The 22,007-nt window shown below is 42.6% G+C and overlaps 1 protein-coding gene across 1 annotated transcript in view; it reads left to right on the plus strand.

Annotated features, from left to right (window-relative positions):
* PDZD2 (PDZ domain containing 2) overlaps window positions 1-22,007 on the plus strand; it is a 201,979-nt gene that overhangs the window by 60,926 nt on the left and 119,046 nt on the right. Inside the window, 1 exon segment of the mRNA XM_008629068.2 lies at window positions 39-852. Coding sequence (XP_008627290.1) covers window positions 374-852 — 479 coding nt within the window. The 5' untranslated portion in view covers window positions 39-373.

Consider the following 22,007-nt stretch of genomic DNA (forward strand, 5'->3'; position numbering starts at 1 on the left):
GCTCTCGCAGGTATAACCACGCTGTTCTTCCCTTGCAGGACGAGAAGCTGTGGTGATCGTGGTGGGAAGGACGCTTTGTTCCCGACGGAGCGGGGCCCCGGCGGCAAGCAGACCTGGACAGCCACAGGCGCCCCCAAACACCTCACCCTGTTCGTAAGGCCGGCTGCACCGCCTTCACACCAAACATCCTGCCTTGACTGTGCTCTTGGTCAGCTGGAACCCCCAAAAAATCTCCCTGAGACTAGATGGAGCTTGCTTTGGACCTGCAGCCCCACTCCAGCATGTCCCCAGGGGCTGCGGGGGGCCACGGCGGACGACCAGGGAGCCGACTGGAGGCAGGGCTGGTGCCGTGAGGGGATGCCCAAGGACAGCGATGCCCATCACACAGGACAACGCGGGGGTCTTCCTCCCCCTCCTGTGCCAGTGGCTGCAGAACAGCCGTCGGGAGGGGGCCGAGGGAGCCGAGCAGCAGCTCTGCCGCTCGGCCGTCCAGAAGCTGAGTGAGTACATCCAGCTCAACTTCTCCGTGGACGAGAGCAACCTGCAGCCAGGGAGCTGTGGGACTTTGGATACGGAGATCTGCACCATGTACCTGGCCCAAGAGATGCGGAAAAATGAGGTCCTAGGCTTGAGCTTTGGGAATATCCCTGCTCTGGGAGACTATGGGGAGAAGCGTCGTGGAGGAAAGAAGAGGAAGGTGCATAAGGGGCCTGTGCTTGATGTTGGGTGCATTTGGGTGACAGACTTGAAGAAGAACAGCCCGGCTGGGAAGTGCGGGAGAGTGCGCTTGAAAGACGAGATCCTTTCTCTGAATGGACAGCTGATGGTCGGTGTGGATGTCACCGGAGCAAGGTAAGGGTGGAGGAGCCAGCAGCAGCCGCCCCTGGTGCCACTTGGTGCAAGTCACAGTTGATACTGAATGGAAGTCCAGGAGCAGAGGTTTTGACCCCTGCTTTCCAACCCATGAGAGAGACCTGGGTTCATTCTTAAGGTCTTGTAGAAAATAAGTAACAAAAGCAAATTGATAATTAGCCTACATGTGCTACTCACACTTCCTCTGGAAAATTTTCAGGGGTCATTGGGTCAAAAATTTTTATGTTGCAATCACCAGGGGGGCTCCACTAAAACAGGAGCCTTCCTGGGTTTGTATAAAACTGTTTCCTTAAGCAAAAATGAACACAGAAGCAGCAGCACTGGAAGGTATTTTTACAGGTGCTTCTTATTTTTGTTGAATTATTTCAGTTGAGGGAAGCTTTTTTGACAGCTAAATGTTGTCTGAGACTTTCTCAAAGCAAGACATTTTTGTGTTTTCCAGTTTGGAACAACTTCATTTTAATAAATTCCCTTTGATTTTAATGCATTTGCTCTCTTCTGATGTCTCCTGACCCAGAAAACTTGAAATCTTTAGGAGTTCAAATAAAATATTAAGGTTTTTGCAATGATATAGATTATTCTTGTGGTGTTTTTTAAATTCAGCTATTCCATGCTGTAAAATCAGTTATTGTCCCAGTTTTGCTTTTTGTGGGCTGGCAGACTTTCTCACATTACCCTTTGCAAAGGCAAAAACATTTCTCTGCTGTAGATGAGGGTGTAAATGTTCCTTCATACCTGAGGTTACAATGTACCTGAGGGCATGACATCCTCCCCCTCTTGCCAAAAGGGATCTATCTTGGGGATGGACACTTTTGGAAATGAAGTGCTGGTGAAGTGATCCCAACAGGCAGTGAATATGGCAGGAGTTTGGGCTGACCATCACTCCCAATTCTGCCACGTGGCAAGATAAAAGCAGTGGCTCCTCAATCCCTGGGTGCTGGGCAACTCAACCTTCTGTGGTTTTACAGGTATGAAAACAACCTTCTGTAATTCCTAGCCTGTAATTCAATGAGGGTATAAATATTGGTACCATGGCAGTATCAATCAGTGGCACCTCCAAATTTGAGAGTGTTTGTGGCAAAAAGCAGTTAGTTTGCTGTTTCCCCTTTGTCAGATGTCACTGTTTCTAAATACAAGGGAATTGCTTGCAGTGGGCAGCAATAATGTTATCTTGTTAATAATGTAAAATGAGAGGTAATAGCCAATGAAGTCCAAAATATTTGGATATCTGTCCTTTCTGGCCTGTCCCTGAAGCCTTAATTTAGGGCTTGTTCCTTTTGGAAAGCTCTGGTACTAAAACAGCAAGCTTTGACTGCAGCTAATGGGAATGAAGTGCTCCATTTTCCTTACTTTTTTTGGCCATTACAATGGCAGCGTTTTGGTAGTGTGGGGCCAGTGTTGTTCTTGAAATCCTATTTTAGAATATTCTACATCCAATTTAAGCCAACATTTAGGACATTTCTTAGTCAAGCCTGTTTTATTTTCAGCATCCAAAGCATCCTTGTCTAACTTACTGTTGACTGCTATTTGACAAGGGCGATGTTGATGGATGACAGTTTGGGACCTTGAGGATGCTACCAGTTGGCTGGCTTTTGCCTATCAGGAAGCTGGCTGGCAGCTCCAACCCCATGTTCCCACATTGTTCATCTGGAGTGCTTGAGGATGCTTTGAGAGTCTTTCAGTAGCTTTCTCCATTGGGGTGCTCAGAAGGGACGTAGTTCTGTCTAGCTTTATACCAGGCTGAAAGGCAACATCAGCTTCCTTCTGGGAAGACTGCCTCCAAGAAGAAGCTTTTCTAGAGTATTTCCATATTGCTGCTATGGTGGAAGTAGCAAAGCCCTTGCCCCTTGGTTTTTCAAGTTGTTATTGGGGCAGGACAGCACACTAAATAGTAGTTCTGACTGAATTTCTGACTGCCTAATTATTCTCTGGCTGAGTGACAAACACTTCCATGTCAATACAAGGGGCTGTGGGTGCTGTGATTTGTGGTGTGATGTACTTAGTGGTGCCTGCACATGGTCAGTGAAATTAAAACAGTGCCTTAGTTCCTGCAGCACCAGGCTGGATTGGGCAAGCAAAATCACTGCTTATGTATTCATTCCTCACCTGCCAAGTGTTCCAGGGCAGCCCCTTCTTGCCTGATGGAAGGAATTTTTCACATGGATGCTTTAGGGAATCTCCTGATTTATTCCCTTACCAGTGGAGGATTTGGCATGAGGATCTCACAGCTCTGCCACTTCCCATCTCTGCAGCAGGGTTTGCAGCAGTGTTCTCACACACCCTGGGTTTCATGTAACCTCAGCTCTAGTTCCAACCTGCCATCCAAACCCTCCCTGTTCCAAGGGGCTAAACCAATACACTAGACAAGAAGAAAGGAGAGGCGAGGGCACACAGTCCCTCCTGCTGGCTGTCCTATGGATGTGGTCAGCCTCTAGAGGATGCAGGGGCAGATGACTGGAGCTGTAATGGATTGGGCAGCTCTGGACAGACTGGGCTGTTTTGGCACCTGCCTGGTGTGCCTACAGGTCCTCAGGTCTTGGAGTGGTGCTGGGGTCAGACACAGTGAGTAAGAGCAGCACAACACTTCTTGGAGGAGCCAGCTGTGAGTACCACTCACCTGTTTCTCCTTGCTAGGAAAGCTGAATATGACTTCTTTAAAGAAAAGGTATTTATTTAAATTCCACATGATTTCCATGTAAACAGCAGAGACAGGTTGATTATTGCTGAATTTGTTTCTTTTATTTTTTTTCTTCTTTTCATTTAGAGAAACATTATGCAGTAATAAAATCATCAAAGCTCTTCGCTTAACAGGGTATTATTACAGTAGAGAGGAATAATGTAGGTGGTGTCATTTTTGGTGATGTTAGTGACTGAGGGAAAATTATTGCTCTCTTTAGAGTTAGCAAATTGTGTGTGTCTATCAAACACAATTGCAGGGAAATGAGCTGTATTGGAGTACTGAATAAAGGTTAGTCAAAACACTGCCTGTTTATTTATCTTCTGTCTATACAACTGTATCTCCAAAATACGTGGGTTATGTTCCCCCAGACAACAACTTCCTATGTATTTTGGAACTATTCTACTCATTTTGGGCTATTACTCACTTACTGGAGGGAGGCTGTTCTGCAGATGACAGATGAATCCTTCATTTTTTGAGCATAACTGAATGGGGCTTCATTGAGCAAGTCTTGGGAGGACTGAAAAAAATTATTTTGTCATGAATATAATTCAGTTTGAAATATTTTATTATGGATTTCATCAAGCATAGCTGCAGTGCTTGGACACAGCTACCATATACATTTAATCTTTAAAATCAGTGCTAAGTAGATTTCCAAATTCAAACCGTTCTTGAAGAAAGCAGAGTAAGATACATCACCAGTGATGACAGTGTGGTAGAAACATGAGATATTATTATAATTTTGTCATTAAGAAAACTCAACCACTCCTTCAAAATATAATCTTTCTCATTGCCAAAAATTACCAAACATTGCCATATGTGGGAATACAGTCAGAAGTCGCTGGCTTCTTTTTAACCCACAAACTGGAGCTACTTCCAAAAAATGAAGAGAGAAATGTTTTGACAGCCATACCTTTGCACAGTGCTTTCTTAGTCTCTCCTCTTCAGTGTCCTGGGGGGAGTTGCTAAGACTCCTCTGCAGCACAAGATATGGCATACCAAATGTCAGGGAAATCAGTTTATTTTCCAAGATGCGGAGAAAGACCTTCAAGAATCAGGTCTGCCATGGAGAGGGAGCTTCAAGTGCCACTGCTGAAGGCAAAGCTTTTAGTTTACCCAAAGCTGAGGGTTTTCAGTAGAGCCAAGGTCTTTCTAAATGCTTGCTGCTACTGCACATCACATGTTCATGCCTCCAGGATAGCTGGACCTATGAAGGTGAAGTCCTGTTCCTCCTAACAGGTCAATATCATTAGTAGGTGTGTGATATATAGGCATTCTAAACACAAACCTGCTTCTCTGTAAGTGCTAGCAGCTGATTATAGAGGAAAATTCAAAACAAAATTACAGGTCTCAAAACATGCATAGCACTTTGCGCTGCCTGCTGTGGCAGTCAGTAACAGTCCTGGTCTCTGTTGGGTGAAATCTTGAGGTTCTTTGTCAAAAAAAAGTTCTTGCTGGTGCTGGAAACACAATATGCAGTCCCTGTCTGTAATTAGAGACAGATTCTCCCCTGAGCAGGGGTCTTCAGGAGAGTGATCTTCTTCGTTCCCTTGCTGTGAGCCCTATAGACAAGGAGCAGACCTGGACCTGCAGAGCAGTGCACGTGCTGTGGAGCTGGGAGTGGCGAAATCTTTGCTGTGTCTGAGAAGAGCTGCTTGAAAATCTGAGTGTGGTTTGAAAACTGTTGTTTCAGAAGAGCACACCTCTTAAGGCACTTTTTTATTGAGATCCCCTTCCCTCAGAAGTTTGAATGGAATTATTTTTTTAAAATAAATTGCTTTGCTCCTGCAACAGAAGTATTTTCTTGCTGGGAGGAACATCCTTCCCCTCCAAATGTGGTCACTCTTTGATATTCAAGTGCTCCAGTTTTGCATTTTCCATGGGGCACTGCGTCTTGCCATATTGTGTTGAGGCACTGCCACTGCCTCAGGAGGCTGGCTGTCCTCGCCATGACTACTTTGTCCCTGCCCTGGCAGCTGCAGTTGTCTCTGGAGCATCTACAAGATTTTGTTGCACTGTGTTATTCAGCAGTGTGTTCAAAATGCTTCCATGTGCCCTGACTGATGTGTGGGGATGGGGTACTGTGGGAACCAGGATCAAGGGCTGTGCTCCCTCAGCACATCAGCTGCAGCCTCAGGCCATGTTTTGGGTAACAAATCCATTCCTTAGTAGGGTTGGGTGTTGGGGTGTATGAATGCCTGTGTTATCGTGGAAGGGAGTGGTTCAGGTTTCTGTGCCTATGATGGGACTGTGTTTCATTGAAGTTTTTGGGGATTTATCTTCCTGGGAGTGCAATCTCCTTTATACTTCCTTTTTATTACAGAAAAATCACCCCAAGAAAACCATCGCTGGTCATCACAGAAAGCTTTGTCTCACTGCACCCCCACCTTCCAGGCGCATCAGGTCGCATGGATCGATTGCTCTGCTTTACTGTGTTTCCTCACCTCCTTCCTAAAGCAAAAATGCTGCCAACACAAAGTGCTGCTCAGTATAAACAGCTGCTTTGCCTGGTGTTAGTAGGGCCTTCTCTTGGTTATGTCCGTACGAAAATATTTTTGTTTTAATAGGAAAACAGATCCTGTCTGTTTGCCCTTGGACAAGGGGCAAACATTTCTGTGGGAGCTCCTTGTTAAAATATTAACAGCACTGACTGCCCAGCGAAAAACAAATACAGTGGTCCTGGAGACTGCAGCCTCCAAATGCAGTCTCAGGGAACAGAGTTCTCATAACTGACCTAAAAAATACCCCCAATCCATTGTGAAATTGAATTAGTTTCCTTTTTTATATCATATTACCAATCTTCATGCTGCTAAGTGATGGATAAGGGCACAGAGGCTGAGACCTGGGGCTTGTTATCACGGGCAGGGATGAGAAGTCTGTGCTGATGTGCCCTCCCAGCTGCCTGGTGTGCAAGTCCTGAGGATGGAAAATAAGCAGCACATAGGGATTTTGGCAGAGTGCTTTCTCCTCCAGTTGAGCTGCTGTGAGCTGGGATACAGTAAATGTGTGCTCAACCTGTGCAAAATGAGAGAAAGCCTCTGAATGTCTAACATTTTCAAGGCACAGTCCGAGTCTGACTGTGCTCCTGAAGTCTGGAGCATGCAGTCCCCTCTGAAGCATGGCTGCTGTATTTTACACTGATAGTGGATATAAATCCCCTACTTGATAGTGGGTATAAATTCTTCCCTCTCCCTTCCCTTAAAATATAGCAGGACTAAGAAACTAAGAAAGATACGTTTTTCTTCCCTTCTTTTATGTCTCCTGGAAGGTATGAGCAGACTTAGCCACACGTGTTGAGAAATAAATTGCTCGGAAGAAATGAGCTTTATTCCAAATCCTCTCTTAAGAGCCAAAGTCTTAAACAGAAGGTCACTAATCCCCAGACTCAGGAGAGATCATTTAGCTGGTTTGTCCTCTTTGCTTTATTAATCTGAGTGTGTGTTCACTCTGTTTCCCCTCCTCACCCTCTGGTTCCTGCCATCCCTCTCAATGTCCCCATGCTAAGCCTCTGTGGAGGCACAACTCATACCCTTGCAGCAATGGTCATTTGCAGCATCCCATCACTACAACTGCCTCCTCAACAGACTTTCTGAACCCCTCATCCTCCTCAAATTTGCATCTTATTTATCTTCTTTCTCAGATGAATTTTATCTAAACCCCAAAAAAAGATGGAAGCACTTCCAGTGATTTAAATAGCTCACATCCTGTATGTGTTGCATGTTTGTCCAAAAATTTAGGGAGCAATATGCCTTTTTCATACTGTCAACACTGAACAACAGAGCTGGCCTGTCTCTGGAAATCGTGATCCCTAGGAGCATACATAACTAGGCAACATCCCCAGGGTCATCTGCCAAAATTGCTCCCAGCCCTGCCTCTGCACGCTTGCTTTTCAGAGACATTGCATCAGGCTTGCAAAGACTTGGACAGAGGTTGGCGGTGTTGCCTTAGGAGATGTAAAAACTTCAGAGGTTATAGAGAGGGGTTTTTCTCTGCTTTGTTTTTGTTTTAATGAGCTGTGAAAGTTCTGATGAGAAATCTGTACCTTGCTGCTCAATGTATGGCTGTGTGTCTGAATTTAATTTGCTGTTCTGACCATGCTGTAATTACAAGAGAGCAAGCCCAGTGTTTGGGAGGGAGCTCTGCCCTCCCTGCTCTTTCCTGCCTGCTCATCCACTGTGGGAATGACCTGTTTTGGTGAGTCAGCCTTGTGCCTTGTCATTTACCCTGGTACCAAAGTGCCAGCAGGATCCCTTTTACATCCTGAGTGGGATTTTCAGCCTGACACACAGCAGGCATCCCATGCTCTCAGGTCATCTGGAAGTACAGTCAGGGTGCAGCAGAACTTAGCTAATTGGCAAACTGCTGGAATGTGCAAAATAGAGTCGCTTTTTTCCACTGCTCAGCCAAGTAACAGGTGAGGCCTTCAGCCACAGCATCAATTATTTTCTCAGCCTCTCCAGCAGTGTGTTTGCTAGCACAGAACAGTGTTTTAGCTATCAATAATTAAAAATACAGATGTTATAAAACAAGCAAGGAACATTCCATGCCTATTATTCCTACTCTTTCTGTAACGTTTGCGCCCTTACACACCAGTTTACCATGTGCAGTCATTCACAGTGTCTTCTAAACTGTAAATGTGAATTTCTCTTCATATTCTGGAGTCCAGAACTTTGCACAAAGCAGGCTGTAGGCTAAAGACTGATTTTCTTGAGACAGAAGTTCTGAGCTGCTGCAAGAGGAGGAGGTCACTGGAGCCAGGTTACTGAGTGGCAGTGAGAATCCTGGGAGGTTGTCCTTTTCCACTTGTATTGACTGATGTGCCATGAGTCCTGGAAAGGTACAGCTTCTTCAGTCCTCAATTCAAATATTTTTTTCTTATAGCACTGGGCTATGTGAGCAGTGTTTCCATTCTTAGATATGTTTTGGGGCTAGTCTGCAAGCAGGCCATAATCATACCTTCTTGCCAACCTCTGGGTGTGATGGTTGCTGTCCTGGAAGATGTACTAGAACTGAACTGTGACCCTCCAGAGCTAAAAGCATTAACAGTGATGTCATCTTAAAACCAGCTTATCCCCTGTCACTGGGAATCAGGCCTCAACTGGAAAGGGCAGGAGCGGGGAGGGTTGAGAAATGATGAACAGGAGATGGTTCCACAGGCAGAGGCTCAACATCGGCCTCAGGGAGATGGTTTGTCAGCATGAACCTGTCATCTCTGAACATAAGTGAGAGGATAAATACAGTAAACATAGGTGAGACCAGCAAACAGGCAAGTATATAACCACAGAGGCAGCTGTTGCAGTGGATGGCTTTTGGGATGGGATTTTTTTTTAACATGGAGAACTCATTGCTTTTTTTAGCTGATGTGACACTTGCCTCCAGCTCCAAGCAGTATCACATGCTCCTTGAAACTTACTTTTCTGTCTCCTTTTTGTAAGATGTGGGCTAAGAGGGGAAGGGCGTATGTACCAACTGCAGACTGCAGTATCATTCACTGTACTTGCTGCTTTCTCTGGGTGAAATGTATGATGTTCAGCAAGATCACCTGATCCTCCAAAGGAAAACACATTTAACAGACCAGTAACAGGGAAAAGATAAGCTGGCAGGCATTGCCACAAGATTTGGGGCAGTTCAAGAATACTTGTACCTACCACAACAGGACAAGAGTAAGGCAAATGGTGATTACTAGCAGCAAATTTCACCCTAGAGCATTTAAGACTCAGGAAGCCCATCCAACTAAAGTCTCTCTAACAAGAATGTGAGAAACTAGAGGTAGATTGTAGGTACAAAAATGCTGCTAGTGAGGATTTTCTTGCTATTTTCTAAGTCTGTGAGAGACTTTTCTCTCTCACAGAAGAGGTAGCAGTGTTATGTAAACAACCAAGCCACCTGCAACCTTGAAAAGTCTTGTTTATGGTATAGTAGAAAAGTATTTTGACAATGGATGTTTTAGGATTTTAGCCAATCACCCCAAGGGGTGGCTGATCCTTTGTCCAATTAGACTATGAAAAAAAAAATTCTATAAAAGAGTTTGTAAAATAATTAAATAAATCAATCTTGCTGCACAATTCCTGCCTGCTGGATCTTCTTTCCTCCTCCTCACTGTGGCTGCGGGACACGGTGATATACCGTAGGAACCAGGCCTGCGGTAATAGTAGATGGAAAATGGATTCAGGCTTTTTCAAAATAAAACAGAATTGTTGAAATGTGACTGAAGGAGATTACTGTTTCTGCTGATGCCTAAGACTCTTTTCTATTGTTTAAAAAGGTGAGAAGGTCTGGTTTTAACCCTTCTCTGTAGTAGGTATTATAGATAACCAGATGATCTTCTAAAAAAGGCAGCAACTGACAAAACAAATAATTGATTAATAGAGCAATAACCTTGACTGTGTTTCCTACGCCATTACTTGATCACTGGAATGGGTTCAGGCTAGCAGGGTAACTATCCGATGAAACAGAAGTCAGGGAAGTCTTCCTTCCCATGCTCATACACTTTGACCAGTGTCTCTTTTTGCCATGATAACTAAAGAATTACTAAGTGCTTGTCAATTTTTCCCAGCCTGGGCTATTTTTATTCTGGTAGTGAAGAGAAAAACACAGACGTGGTAACCAGTAAACTTTGTGGTACCATCTCTCTGAATATAGAGTCCTAGGCTAGAGGCTGGGAAATTCCTTCTTGAAACTCATGGATGACAAGTAGAGCCAAACCAGTGTGTGATATTCTCACTGAAAATGGTTTCTAATGAACACTAATTGTTCTGCTGAAAACATTTCATGTTTTCATCTGTGGAAGAGTTCTACTAAAACAGATTTTTCTCAGTTTCCTCTAGAGGGCAATGTCATATAAATATTTTAAGCAATTTCTGGGCTCTGTCAACCGGGAATTTTTCGCCTGTCTTATCTAGGAATTTGCAAGACAGCAGTGAAAATTGTTTCTTTACATGCTTTTAAGATGTGTATATATGTAACATAATCTGATTCTTGGGCTTGTAGAGTGCAGTAGCTAATCCCTTTAAGAAGCAAGAAATATGTTGTGCATTTTAGATCCATTTGGCTATTCTGGAATGCAAAGAGGGAACTGCTGATGAAGACCTAACTCTCTTCTTTACCCGTGTAGCTTCAAGGACTTCTAGGAGCTGCCTCTTATGTGACAATTGTAAAAAAGATTATAATCCAGTCCTCTAAGAATGAAGTTACTAGTTGCTGTAGTTTATGTCGGTAGCTGGAACTTCAGAGCAGAGGATAAATGTAAATACCAAGTCTAAGTGGTTCATAAGACCTAGGAAGCAGAAGGGTATTGTGTTATTATTCATTTCCCTAGGAATTTATGTATATATTTCCAGGTTCACAATCTGTATATCTTGTTTGATGGATATTAGTAACAGCACAATTTTCAAATTATTTGTCCACATAAACAGCTGCTAAAATTAGTATGAATCAAAGGTGGCCACCCTGGACCTCGATAATATAATTTAAGGGATATTTTTAGTCACTGTAATATAAAAATGATAAGTATAGATAGAGGCTGTTTTGTTTTCCTTAAAGCTCAGATGTAGGATTTGAAACACATTTCCCTGGGCATAAAGTCCTTTTTTGTCACCTGTATCATTATCTTCCTTCCTTCTCCAAAACTGACATTACTAAAAGAAAAATTTGCTCTTGACATTGCAACATTAAAATGGCCTTAGGGAAATCCTTTCACAATTTTGTCTCCTTTCCTCTCCTGATGGTCACTAGTCCTTTGGAGAATCACCATAACAGCCTTATTGGATTATCTTGCAAATCCCATACATTTACTGAATTTGTGGATTAACATTCTTGATAAAAATTTTTTTCAAGAACAGTCGTGGGCAATCTGCAGTTGTCAGGTTCTTTAAATGAATAAACCTGTTTGTTTGTTTTTCCCCAAACAGGAAACACAATTAATTGAAGTAAAACACTTATTCCCAAAAGTGCTTTATTTTGAAAACAGTGGCCCATGAATAAAAAAGCAGTATTTGCATTGGCTTCAAAGCCAGCAGGCATTAGGTAGAAAAGCAAGATTTGCCATCTGCTTTTGAATAATAGCAACTCTAAGAAAAATCTGAGGTCTTCTGTAGGTTTTAAAATCTTAAATAGGTGAGAATTGCTTTTTAATTATTGCTGATGGCCAGGCAGGACTTTTTCTTAAACCATGCCTTAACAGAAGTAGGATAAGCAGTTTGCAAATGTCAAGTTCCTGGGAAAATTTTTTAGAGACCTTAGAGGAAACTAAATATTCTTAGTTTCATTTCCCCTGCTGCATGAGAAGCTTCGTGTTTGAACCTTATATTCATCATCACCTTCATTTAGGGCTTGTGTTTAGATCTCACTCTCTAAATTAGCTGACAGCTTAATGCTTAATCACAGGGGGATTATTCTCTGCCTGGCTGGAAGGAGCTCTCTTTGGGGCTGTAGATGTGTGGGGAGGTTGGTTCACCCTGTGCTGGGATCTCTGTACGTGGGTAGCCCAGGGAATGTCATGCTTGCATGGCTGCAGGTACTGAAGGAACCACCAAGGCTCACAACTTAGTCTTCTCCTTGCCTTTTCTGCCTTCCTTGCTGGTGAGTGCTCTGCACTGCAGCTCTCTTGCCGCTATGCCTGACATCTCTGATAATTCCATAACACCATGGGCTTCCTGGAATGCCTTCCCACTCCAATTTGCCTTCCAAATTTCCTCCTGCCACTGCATATCTGTCCCAGCAATACGCAAAATAGTCTACTCCCTGATCTGGTTTTCTATCATGGCCTGCATTTGGAAAGTAAGTGGTATATACAGCAGAGCAGAAAATTATTTAGTAATCCAGTTTCATCAGGATGAACTACGTGGTTAAAATAAATCAGATTTCAATAGTTCATCACTTATGCTGTGGAGAAAGAAATAATAATTTAAAAAGGTGTACAGATGCCAAATGGATTAGAAGTTAATGACTGGTGTGAGGAATTCTAAATCAACAAGGGTTAACTACAGGGCTCTGCCTTGAAATGGATTCTATTTTAAATTGTGGATGAGAAAGGTGGAATATCAGTGCTTTATAAGAACGATTTTGTGACTTAAATGCTTTCTCTGATGACCTGAGAAACAAATTATAAACAGTAAAAATTAATTTAAGGAGCATCATCATTAAGGAAAAAATCATGCAAGTTAGTAGAGAGGTAAACCTCTCTCTTCAGACACATAGATTTCAGATGAGCTTCAAAACAAAAGAGGTAAATGACAAGAGGGTACAAAAAATTTAGGACAGAAGAAAGACTTAGAAATTCATTAATCCTGGCTGGATGAATAATAATCAGAAGTGTTTTGTCTAATATGTAATTAAATTAGATATTATTATCTGTTAAAACCATTCAGCCAGCTGTAATAACCAAGGAAACCAATCCTGAGTCCAGGTGTTAGCTCCCACACTCCCTGAGGTTTTCCCGGCCTCAGGGATATTCTCTCATTTAATGATAGTATCAATAATAGTATTAAAGACTATGAGAAGGAATAGTTTCCCTTTTTATATAATCTTCAACATGCAGAGCAGCACACCTGGGACCCACTGTCCATGTCCTACATCAGGAGAATCATGTGTGACTTTACGAAACCAAGTCAAGATCTCCTCTAGATTAAAAAATGTCATATACCATGCTATATGTGGAGTCATAAGCTGGTGTAAGAATCCAGAATGAACCCAATGTAAAGAACTAGTTTAAATTCCATGTAAAGTTTTGACTTCTTCACATTTTAGTGGCATTTGCTATTTGCTTGTAGCTCATGCTGCTCTCTGCTGTAAGCCCATGCTGGTTCTGCCTTCACCTTCCATTTCTCTTCCACATGCTTCTATTTTAAATCACGGACTTGTAAGTTATGTTTTCGTAAACTGTATATGACTTAGAGCTATGTATCTACCTCCTGTCAGGGTCTTACAGCCTAATGGATAGCACATGTGGACTCAAGAAGTGTTGGGTCCTGGTCAAGCCTTTTCCCTAAGCTGTGAACATGTCATGGCCCCAGTGACAGGGAGGTGATGACAGCAGCTCACTTTCTGCAGGTGCTTGAGCTCTCGCGGGGGAAAAGCACTTTATTAAATGCTGGGGTTTATGGCAGAGCATTTCTTTCCAGGTACTTGCTTGTCTGTTGAAGGGTTATAAAGTCAGAGTACCTTCATAAGGGCTAAAATTCTTTGAAATACCTGTTTCTGCAGAAGTACATTGGAGCAATACAAATAAGCCCTAGCTTAGGAGATACCTGCCTGTTTATGAATTTAGCTATTATCCAGTCTTCCCAAGTGTCTCCAAGAGGCATCAGTGGACAAGAGTGAGACTTATTTACCTGTAGAGTTTTCCTAGAATAATGACAGAATGGAAAAACTGAATTCTGTTTTTCTGAGGCCTCGAAGCCAAAACCCTGTCCTTTCCGTGCCTAGTGCTGGCTTTGTGGAAAAAAAAACCACAACAAAAACAAACAAAAAAACCCCACCCCCTCAGCCTTGTTTTTGTCATGGTGATCCAGCCAACACACATCTGAAGTCTGATCTCCAGATACAGTATTGGAGATTTGTGGTGAACTGAGAAGGTCCAAAGCCAAGCCTGTTGGAGCTGCCAGTTTTCTGGTTGGAGTGCTTGCTCCAGTTTATAAAACTTTGCGTATTATACCTTATTGCGTTATCTCTTAGAGCTGAAACAGTGAAAAAATCTCACAGGGCTAGTCTTTGGATGGGGGTTTATTGAGGAAAAAGAGGCCACTTTATGGTTTTATTGGGGAAAATGGGATGAAATAGTTTCTTATTCAATACAACTCTTATTTTGTGAGAACTTCTTTCCAAGTATAAATAGGCTTATTGGGAAGCTGAGGAGGAACCAGTACGAAAGATAAGCGTGTGAGGAAGAGGAAAACAGGATTAAATATAACCATATTAGTTCATTGCATGGAAGACACATACTGGGAACAGCCTGGTAATGCTGGGGCCATTCCATTACCCTAGCTCCCAAACTTTACCCTCTTTCATGGTCACTTCACACATCCCCTTTTCTTTGTGGTCTCCAGTTTGCCAGTCAAGGAGCCCATGGGAGATATGCAGGGGTGGTGTGTGAGTTTCAGGTGCAGACTCAGGGAGGAAGGTTTGTATGTAGAACAGAGAATAATGTTTCTTGTGTTCCTCAGGCTCCTTTTCTGAGGATGAACTTGGTGCATGGAAGGGGACAAAAAAGTGCATGTGAGTTTGGGCTGAGAGTTTCCTTTTTGGTCATGTTTTGCCACATGCTCTTTCAGCAGCATTCATCAAAGTAGCCTGGAAATTGTGTCCTGGAGAAATAGCTTGATTGAATATATAAGCTTTAAACTTAGCATTGCTCTTATTTTTCACCAGGTTGCCTGCATATTGGAACTTTTAACCTTTAGATTGTGCCAATTGATCAAAATGTTCCTGTGTCATTACTAAAGCTTGATTTTTTTTTCTTTCAATTGATGGCAAAATCTGCTCCTGACATAGGAGCAAGGCTTGGAACCTTACCAGATGAAAACCTGAAACCACAGAAGAGCTTTTGTTGTTTGGAATACCCCTTCTTAGTACAATCAAAAGGCAAACTGTTTTTCATTCCTTGTAAAATGGATACATATCCATTGAGAGGACAGAAGGTGAATCCCAAATGTTAGGAGATACAGGAGCAGTTCCTGATTTTCGTATGTGTAAAAATTATGGCAGGGGAAATGGATTAACTAAAGAGGTGACTCTTGGTTTATGACCATGTAAAAGGAGAATTAAACCTGCAGGATGTGTTCTCAAATATACTCAGCTACCACAGATTGGTCCAAAAGAAAACATCACACCTCAAAAAAAAAAAAAGCTAAGGACTAGTCATAAACCATCAATCCAACAAGATTAAGAGATAGCCTAGGGAAAATTCCAAAAGGGACCAGAAATCCAAGAAGGATCCTGCCCATGGAGCCCATAGGCACAGTGTCTGAGATCTGCAATCAGTACCAGATGCTGCTGATACGTGGTGTGGATCTTGTAACAAAGAAATGCTGGACCCATTCAGCCCAAGCAGGAAGCCTTGCAGATTAAATTTGTATTAGTTGGAGCCTGCAGATTGCTTTAGCAAGCAAAATTGAGCCTGGGTGTTAAGATGATCTGGATCAAGAAACCCAAATTATGTTTCCTCCTTAAAGAGGAATGAGCACATTTTGGCACCAGTTTTCATAACGGTTTTAGAAAGAAAATATTTGGAAACAGATGCAGTATGTTTCTGTATATTAAATCCAGCCTCTGAAATAAAGCTACTCTCTCTGACTGCACAGAACGGTCAAAAGACTCCTGGAACAAAATCCCCCCTAAATTTTATGTGTGTTTTAAGGAAGACTCTTGAAATATTAATAAGTGGCAAGTGGATGGCACGTTTGGATATGTGCCGGGAAGTATGCACAGATGAAATGCAGGATGGCTTGCGATGTTTAAAAAGCAAACAAGATCTGGGCTTCCACTTGGAATATCATAAGGATCACAGCATATTACATTATTGGAGGCTATTCTAGCATAAAATGAAAGCCACATTTGGAGCAATCTCTGCAGCCCTGGTCTAGGACACTAAGGAGAGTAATATAAAATGACTCCAGAGTGGAGCACAGGTTGCTGGAGGGGGCAGCCTCTGTTGTAACCTACATTATTTTTGTAGTTAAAGAGAAGGGGGAAGTGTTGCTTTGATAGAAAATCCTAGTGAGCAGGCACATATGGGCAATGAACTGGGGACCTGGGAAAGTTAATCCCTGAACTGAGAGCTTGTGTAGCCCTATCTGCCACACAAGTCCTGCTAGGTGGGGTGCTGGCAGTGCAAGTAGTGTCTCAGCATCCTCCTGGGTGTTTGCGAGGGGGTAAAACACTCTGTTCCCTGGTCTGCTCTGAAAACACACCATGCCAGAACTTGTGTTACTCACCTTGAGATGTGTTTGAGTGTTGGTGCACTGCTGGCGCACCGAGAGGGGGTGGTCTTGCTACCCCTGGCCCAGCATCATCCTGCCGTTGAGGTAGTGACAGGGGCTGGGAACTGACACCAGCCCTCCTCTCCATGGCCCTTCCCTCTCTTGTGTTTATCTTATGCTTAATTTCCCTTGTGCTTTTTCTGGGATGTGTGGTCATGTTCCATTTTGTGTCATGGCTAATCACTTCCAACACTGCAAGTGAGGGAAGGCAGGGCGAGCACCTGGAGGCTCCATCGTGGAGTAGATTGCCAGCAGTATCTTGATGGGCTAGTTACTCTCTTGCCCAAATCCACTTCCTCTGGTAGTTTTGGAAATCCCAGTATGAGACCTGAACAGCCACAGGTGTGCAGAACCCTTCCAACCTGCAGCAGGGCCTTGCTTCCTCCAGATTGGGGTTGGTGGGTCTGAGGTGCATTTTTCCCTCTCTGTTGACCCTTTGGGGTCAATACTGTGTTCTGTGTGTACAGAGAAGATTCAGACTGCTGTTCTTGTGCAAAGGAAACAACCCCCCTTGATAGCTGCATTCCCCTAGGCTGCTGAGCACCCCGTGCAACATTTTACACTCAGCAGAGCTTAGTGGAGTTAAAAATAGTACTTGTTGTCAAAAGACTTCTTGGTAGTAAAAATGTCCTTAGGATACTTTGTGAAGTGGTAACCTTTGGACATAACAGGGTATGGAAAAATCAGAACACAGTCTTTAATGCTTTAAAAAAACCAAAAGAAGTTTGTCTTAATTGCACAGTATGGGAGAAAGTTTAAGAGCAGAGAAAAGTGCCATCACCTTCGGGAGGGAAAGAATGGAATTTAAATGGAGATCTAAGGGTGAGTATGTAACGTAAGATACTGTATTTTTGTTAAGTATTTTTTCCTTTGTTTCTTGAAATGAAAGTTTATCTGGGAGAAAATGTCTGACTCTGTGTAGTGGATGAAGGTCTTGCTGGGAGTCTTTGAATCCAAAGCAGGGTAAAACCTGGCTTTTCACATTTTATTTGATTTTAAAGGGTAATGTAATTCTAAATTTGGCCCACAAGTTATAATTTCTAAAAACAAGCTTAGATAAATGTTTCCCCCCTGGGAAAGAAAAACAAAAAACAACAAAACAGTCTTAGTGATAACAGATTGTTTTGAGCAAATGCACGTTCCTGTGTAGAGTCTCAGAACTGGGCTGTACACTGTAAAGAAGTGAATGTATTAAGTGAACAGAAATTTAAATTAAAACAGAGGACATTACTGAGAAAAATGCATACATTAAACAGGGATTCAGATGTGACAGACAGTTTGATGATTTTTTTCATTCTAATAACTGTAGCTGGAGTTAAATGTAGAAGATAAGGCAAATTGCTTAAAGGCCGTATGATTTCTGGCTTACTGCTCTCTGTTTTACTTCAGCAATACCAGTACATTTCCTGATATCTGTTTTCTGCTCTCTGGTCTGGAGCTACTGCTTTGTATTTTGAAATTAAATATAATATACTTAATGCCATGTAAATCAGCACTGTAGTGAACTATGTGGTACCATATTGTTCTGGCACTACAAAGTTACCTGAATTGGAGAACTGCTGGGTGAGAAGGCTTTATCCCAATTTGTAGTAGACTCTAAATAAATTATGAGCACATAAGGGAAATAATTAAAGAGTGAGGTCAGAGCTATATAATGTAGATGCATTGCATCATGCTTTGGAGTTTCATGGAATATTCTCTGGAAGTATTTTTTTAATTTAGAGAATTAACTTTTAAAAATACCAGCTTATAAATAAACTGCAAATGCATAAAATCAGCTCTAATATGATTGCTTACTAAATATAAATGTTTCACAAACAACTCTCTGCCCTCAGAGCTCAACCTCTGGTTAATAGACCATATTTTGAAGATCATATTCCAGAAGGGGGCTTGTGGGGAGCAGTGGGAGGGGGTTATCAATACAGTCAGTCTCACCTTACCTCGCTGCAAGGAAACTACCAAGCAAAAAAGAAAAGAAAAATAGTCTACTGGAGACTAGTGATCTTAAATAACATTTTAAATAACAATTAGAGGAAGTCACAGTGTCAGCCCTCTGGGACAAAGACCCTCTGTCTGTATTTTCATTACAAACTACTGACTGTAATTTGAGTGCTATAAAAATAATTATGGACAAGTGAACAAAATAATAAAATTGAGAGGTTCAATTTCTTGACAGCTCTCAATACAGTTTCCCATGGATTGCTTTCTATATTTTACCTAAAAATCCCTGTCGTCTGTTGCAGAAAACATCTCTGACTGTAGCCCATGTTAAGCGAGGAGCACAGATGAAAAGCTTGCTGACACACAGAGATAGGGCATCAGAATGCCTCCCAAAAATCAGTGAAAAAGCATCTAATTTCCTACTATTTGTACGGTGGCAGGAATAAGTGAGTGTTTGCAAATAATTCTAGTTTAGGTCTTGTAAAAGCCTGTCTGCCTGCAATTTGCACAAAAAAACCCACTAATGATTAAGGGCTAGGTTGTTTTCAGCCAAACCTGGAGATGCTTGGGATTTTTTTGGTCACTGGAATTGTTCTGCACACCCCATGAACTTGCAGCCAGCACAAAAGGACGAGGGTGTAACTCCCAGCTGAGCTCTGGGTGGCTCTAGGGGCATGCTGGCTGTGGGCTGTGGTATTCAGCTCTCCAGGGCTGTTTATAGTAGTTGTGTGTTGGAGCTATTAAACTTGCATTAAAAAAAAAAAAAAACCAACCCAACCCAAACTACTTTTGTTTTGCTTGTGTGCAGAAGAAATGGAGAGGGAAAGGTTTTCTCTGTGGCAGTCCTCCCATAGCTAAGAGCATGTGGTGCAGAAGTAGTGCTTTCTGGAGGTGGTGGTTGCAGAGGCTCGGGAAACTCAGTGGCCTGAATGCCACAGACTGGCTGAGTGAACTGTGAGGAGACCCACGCAGAGATCAGAGATGGGGTTTTTGTATTTACACCGTCACAGCTGGGAGCAGAGCGTGGCCTTTGCAGTCTTTGACTCCGCCCTGGCATGCTGGATGCCTATGCAGTATTAACCCTCTTTTGTGTCATTTTTGTGGTTTCTGGCTGAGCCCTGAAGTTTATTGTTTTGTTTCAGGAAAAAAATGGAACATCATGTTGTTGTCCTGGTTTATATGTGGTCCTGGATGCTTATTGTGTTTTTAAAGGAATTTTGTTTAAATATGCATATTCATTTTGATGTCCATCAGATCCACAAAGGTCCTGGATCCTGGGAACGTGTACCATATAATTAACTTTATCTCTGTGTGTTGTGTGTCAGGGATGGCAGACATCTGGTGCCCAGGACACAGCAGTGTTAACAGAATGCAAATATCTGTGACTGTTGTCAAGAACAAATGTTTCTGGTGCTTCCGGCTTCTGCAGGTAATGCTTGAGATAAGACTAGGCTTAAATATGGTGCAGTTTAAGTAGTTAGGAACAGAGCTAATACTTAAGAACTTTCCTCAGTTGTTTCCTGGAAGTGTTAACTTCTCATACTCAGACATTAGTGAAACTGATTTTAGTGACATTTAGTTTGTATGAATGTGGCCCTGTGGTGATTTGTGTAATTTGTCGTTTATCTGAATGTGAATCAAGAATTTATTTGTATGAAGACAGTCATAAGGAAAGAACCAAAAATAATGGCAGTCCCAAAAATGCCATGCAGCATTTCTCTTGTGCTGGGGCATGGGATCCAACTGCACCTTTATTAGCTAAGAACTGAAGTGGCTTTTTCTGCAGCCTTCTTTTGACTGCCTTGGGAAATGGTTTCATCAGTCCACCATCCTTAATTTTCTTAATTTTCCATTTTGTACTCCTGAAATTCAAGCTAGAAATTAATTTGATGCCCAACTCCGTGGGGCAGAAGAGGATGATCTGTGCTAAGTAGTTCTCCTTGCATATGTATGAAGCCAATTTTCTTTAGACAGATTTCTTTAGATAAATCAATGCTTTATCTTTATAGAACCGTATGACTCAAATCCTGTTTTGGCTTATAGCACAACAGATTACTTTGAAATGCACAGCTGCGTGTATGTGCGTAAAATATGTAAATGCTATCAATATTCTTTAAAATAAAAGCTAAGAAGATTTAGGGCCCAATCCCCCAAATTTCAGTGGGATGTTGCTTTCTAAACAGACCTAGAAAAGCCCTGCACAGCTGTCACCAAGCTGGGAGGTGCCTAATAGTTCTAGATTTTCCTGATGCCCAAGAGCCAGTTTCTGTGCTCTCTTCCAGGGCACTTCAGTCTTGCCTGAGACTGAGCAGCTCATGTGTCTCCTTGTGCCATGGGGACCCAGCATGTCATTTCCCTCTCCACTGTGCCTCCTCAGGCCAGTTGGGAGGAGAAACCACCTTCGCAGTCCCCAGGCTTCTTCTGCGACGATTTTACCAGGCAGAATTTTGTGTTTTACTTTGCATTTGAATAGGAAATTGGGTCATATTTTGTGGCCCATAGGATAAACATTTGCTGGATCCTTCTGGACTTCCAGTATGATAGGAGATTGTGCAGAATAACTAACTGCTGTGGTCTCTTTTCTGTTTATGACTATAGCCTAAATAGTTAGTGACAAAAGGAGGCATCCCAGGGTGTGATTCCCACTCCAAAACTCTTTTGTATTATTATAATAACCAGGTCATGGGCAAAACACAAGCAGTTTTTGGGTGGGGACTCAGAACAACCTCTCCTCCCAAATTAATGTCCTGAATTTTGGATTCTGTTTTGCACAGAGGAATACATTTAAAGAAGAGGTGGTGGGGAGGCCTTGGGCAGGAGTCCTCTGGGAGCTACTTATTTTCCTAGGAAAATAATGCTGGTGAGCATTTCTCTCCTTTTGAGCAGAGGCTATGGAATTTGCTGTCCATATCCTGGATGAACTTCCCAGCACCTCTGCTGCTCAGAGGATGGATGCAGCCGTCGCAGCCCCCTCTCACCGTGCTCAAAATCTGATCTCTGCTTTTTAAATGAAGGGGCTTATGAATTTTTCTTTCTTCTCAGGAGATGTCAGACTATGAATCATGGTGGGAAGGGAGGCATTTCCTGGTTAGCAGTGTTGAGCCCCAGAAAGAGGCACATCCCAAGGATTGAAGGCTTCCCTTCGGGTTAGCTCTAGGTATTCTAACTATTGGTGTGTTTCATTTTGGCACCTAATTAACTGCCCGTGCTCCCTGGGAGCTGAGGCACTGACATTAGGCCATGCATTTTGCTTCAAGGAACACAGTTCACAGGCTCTTCTGTCTCCTTCTGAACTCCTGTTTCCCTCTAAACTCAGGGAAGGCTGAAAATCACGCTGAAAATCCTGAAAAACAGGAGGGACAGTTATCTCTGTGCAGGGTAGTACTTCTTGGAGCCAGAACTGCTGTGAGCAAAGCTAAGCTCTTAAAAGATGGCTTGAATATAGCATGGGACTCAGCAGAAGAATTTAATCCCTGTCCATCTTGATTACAGTGTGATCTGCTGACTCCTTGGGCAAATGTAGTTATACTTCCCCCCCC

The sequence above is a fragment of the Corvus brachyrhynchos genome, unplaced genomic scaffold, assembly GCF_000691975.1.
Source record: "Corvus brachyrhynchos isolate BGI_N302 unplaced genomic scaffold, ASM69197v1 scaffold140, whole genome shotgun sequence".
Taxonomy (NCBI): Eukaryota; Metazoa; Chordata; class Aves; order Passeriformes; family Corvidae; genus Corvus; species Corvus brachyrhynchos.